Consider the following 4,437-nt stretch of genomic DNA (forward strand, 5'->3'; position numbering starts at 1 on the left):
GGGGGGGGGGGGGGAGGGGGGAGAGACCGTAAGAGAAATGACATTTGCTCCCTCCCATTGGGGCTAGACATGACAGACGTCCATAAAGTGTTGGTCCTCGGCAAAGATCACATATGGTAGACTTGTTTCTTATACCATATAGGAATATGTTGAATCTATCAAATGACTTTAAAAGAAGCCCTTAAAATACAAAAAATTTCAATATATATCAAGAAAAAAGGAATGCAAGTCTAGTTGATGTAGGAAAAAAAATGAAAAAGGAGCTTAAGGCGATGTCATCCACATCCTTAAAGGTCGATCTTCACAAAGTTCCTTAAGTTCCAAAGGTTATAATTACTATCAATTTGCCAAGTTTTTTAGGCCTAATTAATGGCTTCTACATTACATGTATAAGTGGCATCATTTAATTAATTGATAACAAATAAAGTAATTGTGAGTAAAGAAAACAAGATGGTTTTTCACTTGTATCGAGTTTGCTTGTTATTATATCTTTATGTTGTGTATATATGAAGTCTGTTCTAATTTCAAATGATGTCTTTCATGATGGAGAAATTTCTTAATCTTCTAAGTGTTTGATTTAGCAATTAATCATAGGAGACAATAATATCATGATTAAAATTGATCAAGTGTATAATAATAGTCAATTAGTTCCGAAAGTGAGAGCGAATGCCGATGGAATCCCCCCTATCCTGTATATATTTTAAGTTTATAAGAAACATATATAGTTGTTTAACTAATAATTAATCTACAATTAAGGGACCGTTTACCAAACACTTACCCGGTAAGTGCTTTCGGTAAAATTTAACACTATTATTTACTTATCCGGTAAGATTTTAGTCCACCAAAACGACATCGTATACAACAATTTATCCGGTAAACGCTTACCGTGGTAAGAGTTGCCGTCCTCACTTACCGGGTAAAACTCATGGTCCATGTCTCGCTCTTACCGAGTAAGATTCTTGGTCTTTACCATATTCATCCGATGAGATAACATGACTTGATAATTGCCTATCCGGATAAATGTTTGGGAAACGGCTCCTAAATCTTTTTTCCCATCAGGTTTTTTGAAAAAAGAATACAAAAAATATATTTTTTTCAATAAAATCATGCATCCAAGTAAAAATATAGAGGAGTAACTAGTAGTTATTTTCCAAGGAGAAGCAATGTTTAGAAATGGAGTGGAGGGGCAACATGGCATAGGCACAACCCATGCGTCTTATGGAAGGAAGGCTTTTATTTCCTTTTCATGATTAAAACCCAAAAAAAAAAAACAGTCACATTTCCTTTTTCTTCATGTTGTGGTTATCATTCTGGTAGTCACTTACAAGGAAAGTAGTTCGAAAAGGCAATCCAAGCTTTTCTTATTATTTATGAAACCATTTAAGGTATAATTTATTTTTACACCTTTAAAAGAAAATGGTGTATTGTAAACGCATTCATTTTGGGTTAACAATTTTTTGTTGTTTTATTTGTTAATCAAGCATCAAATAGTTAGTTTTTCTTGAAAGGAGGATGTAAAAGAATCTTGAGGGAGTGGCTAAGAATAATTAAATGAATAGAGGGATTAAAATTTAATCTAAAGAGGAGCAAATACAATAAAAACTCAATATACCAATGCTACTTATGTTTTCATTAAATTCATGTTTTTAAAAGTATCTAGAGAAAAAAATGTATTAGTATCATTAATTAATGAAAAGGGGTGTGTGAATGCAATACAATACAATACAATACACTCGATACTATGTTAAGAACTCTAAATGTTGTATGATATAGTATAGGTAGTAATTTTCTAAATTTTAAAAGGCTCCAAATGTTGTTTCCTATTTTAACAGGGACCAAAATGTGCAAATTTCATTATTTCAGGAACATTTTCTTTTTGAAATTAATTTTTTCAGAAACATTATATGAAGTAAAAGAGCTTACTTATAAAACTCGCCGGGGTTATGATAGATATCACTGGATAAAACGTCACCGCTTTGTAAAAGCTGAGATAGGTTACGAACAGAGGCAGCTTCCCTGATCGTAGCTCGTGCTCTAGCAAGCTCTAACTCCAGTCGCCGCCGTCCTGTCTGCATTTTTTCACGATTACGTCTCATAGCCATATTAATCTATACAAAACGAAAAACCGTATATTCTAACGCTTAAGATCGAAAATGTCCATAAATTCATGATCAATTCAAATCTGAATTATGTAAATTAGAACTCATCGTGTATCCGATGTCTTTAACCGTGTTCATTTCAAACAGATGTTCACATAAACACACACACACACACACACACACACACACCTGAATTCTGCCTAATTAACACAAGTAAAAGCTGAATACAAATCAGGATTGGTATGATTTCCAAGCAATCATATCTTACACCACATCAAAATTTAAGTTTTCAAGCAACACCGATTTTGCAACTACAAACAAGCACACACACTAACACACAGAGAGGAATCAATATATTTATTATAAATCGTAAGTTACGGATTTGAATTTGCGAAGACCGAGATTGACTATAAATCGGAAAAACTTCCGCAAAATAGATTTAATCTCAAACACATACATACATACATAAATGCTCAATTATATAAATCGGTATATAGATATATCTCTGGTGACCGTCAGATAGATCGGAAATGTAGAACTTTACATGCATAAATCAAGAACAGCGATTTACGAAGGTTGGTGCTTACGATGAAAGTTCGATTACGATTGAGTTGAAGAGGCAAAGAAGATATTCGGTGAAGATCCGGAGTAATCACGGCTCGGAACTTATAATCATCAGAAGGTTGACGACTCAAGTTTAACTTGCTTTGCAATTGAACAATCGGAATCACGAACTCCGGTTTCGAATTGTTTCTGGTGAAAAAGTTGAAAGAGAGAATCAGAATTATGACGACGGTAGTCAGAGCAATCGCCGGTGCTGTTGTCACGTAAGCAGATACTCCTCCCTGTCTCGTCGTCTTCATGGCTGGCGAGAGACGCTTCGAAGTCCAGGTCCTCACTGTCCGTGTGTTTTAGGCTAAATTCCGTGTGTTTTATGCTAAATTTATGGTGAAAAAGGCATTATTCTTTTGACCAAAATTACCAAATTGACCCCGCAAAATGAGAAAGGAAAATATATGATTAATATCTCCAACATGCTATAGTTTTTTTTAATATTAAAATCATTAAAAATATTTTATTTTAATAATTTTATCATTAATTATATTATTAAATACATTTAATAAAATATTTTTTTAAACATTTAATTGCAATAAAAATTAAAATATTATTTCTCTCTCTAATACATAATTCTAATGGTTTTTCCAAATTTGAATATTTTTATCTTCTCTTTTTTTTTTTTTTTTTTYTWTTTTAGACTATTGGAGCAAAAAAAAATGCTAAAATTTCAATTTTCTCTACTTTAACATAGTTGTTGAAGATGCTCTTAGAAAATCAAAACTTCTAAAAAAATTCCGGTAATTACTTTATTTTAAAGATTAAAGATCTTAATGTTAATTATGTTTTTTAAATATTTAAAAATATTTAATATAATATTATTTTTCCTTATTAAACGTTTAATTCATTGATGAAAAAAATTACATATTATTTCTTTTTCTTAAGTTATTACAACAAATCAGGTTTATTAAACGCTCCCAATTTCTAAGCGTCTTAATAGACCTATTTATAGGACTTAGTTTATCGGACCAAAAAATAAAGTGTTATATCTAAAGGCGTTGTAATAAGTTTATATGACTTTTTTTACGTCATAATAAGTTTTTTAGGACACTTTTAAACAACTTTATAGGACACTATTTGAAAATTTGTCTTATAAAAACAAGTTTCCTATAAAAATTTGAGTTTATATGATACTTTCTCAAAAATTGTCTTATAAAGTTGTAATGTGACGCTTTGTATTAAAAATGTCCTAAAAAATTTGTTAAGATGTCTAGAAGCGTCATATAAACTTACTACAACGCCTTTAGAAAGAACGTTTTATATTTTAGTCCTATAAAACGGTCTATTGAGACGCTTGGAGATTAGGGACGTCCTATAAACCCATTTTATTATAGTGAATATAGAGTTTCAGATTCTTTAAGATTAGAAAATTTCATCATCTTCTTTTTTTTCTTATTTTAATATATATTATAGTAACTTTTGAAACAAAAATATCTCGTAAATATTTATTTATGCTTAAAAAATTATATATATATATATATATATATACATATATATACTTGTGATCATGTGAGACCCAGGGTTTTTCGTGAGACCCATAAGACCAATTTTCAATCCTTGAATTAGATCTACAATCTGAGCATTCATAATCACAAAATTGCCACCATACAACTTTAGACCATTAGATCATTAACTTATAAAGTTGACCAATGAACATAAATTGGTCTTACGGGTCTCACAAAAAACCGTTGGTCTCACGTGAACCCAACCCTATATATATATA

General features: G+C 30.9%; 1 protein-coding gene across 1 annotated transcript in view; it reads right to left on the reverse strand.

Moving 5' to 3' along the window:
• The window catches only part of LOC112504643 (probable glycosyltransferase At5g25310), an 8,583-nt gene extending 5,590 nt beyond the window's left edge, over positions 1–2,993 (reverse strand). The window contains exons 1-2 of the mRNA XM_025108595.1: positions 2,687–2,993; positions 1,924–2,069 (exon numbers count right to left, since the gene is read on the reverse strand). Coding sequence (XP_024964363.1) covers positions 1,924–2,069; positions 2,687–2,962 — 422 coding nt within the window. The 5' untranslated portion in view covers positions 2,963–2,993. The remainder of the gene's footprint in view (positions 1–1,923; positions 2,070–2,686) is intronic.
• Between the last annotated feature and the right edge of the window lie 1,444 nt (positions 2,994–4,437).

The sequence above is a fragment of the Cynara cardunculus genome, unplaced genomic scaffold, assembly GCF_001531365.2.
Source record: "Cynara cardunculus var. scolymus isolate 2C unplaced genomic scaffold, CcrdV1 Un_Scaffold_6325, whole genome shotgun sequence".
Lineage (NCBI taxonomy): Eukaryota > Viridiplantae > Streptophyta > Magnoliopsida > Asterales > Asteraceae > Cynara > Cynara cardunculus.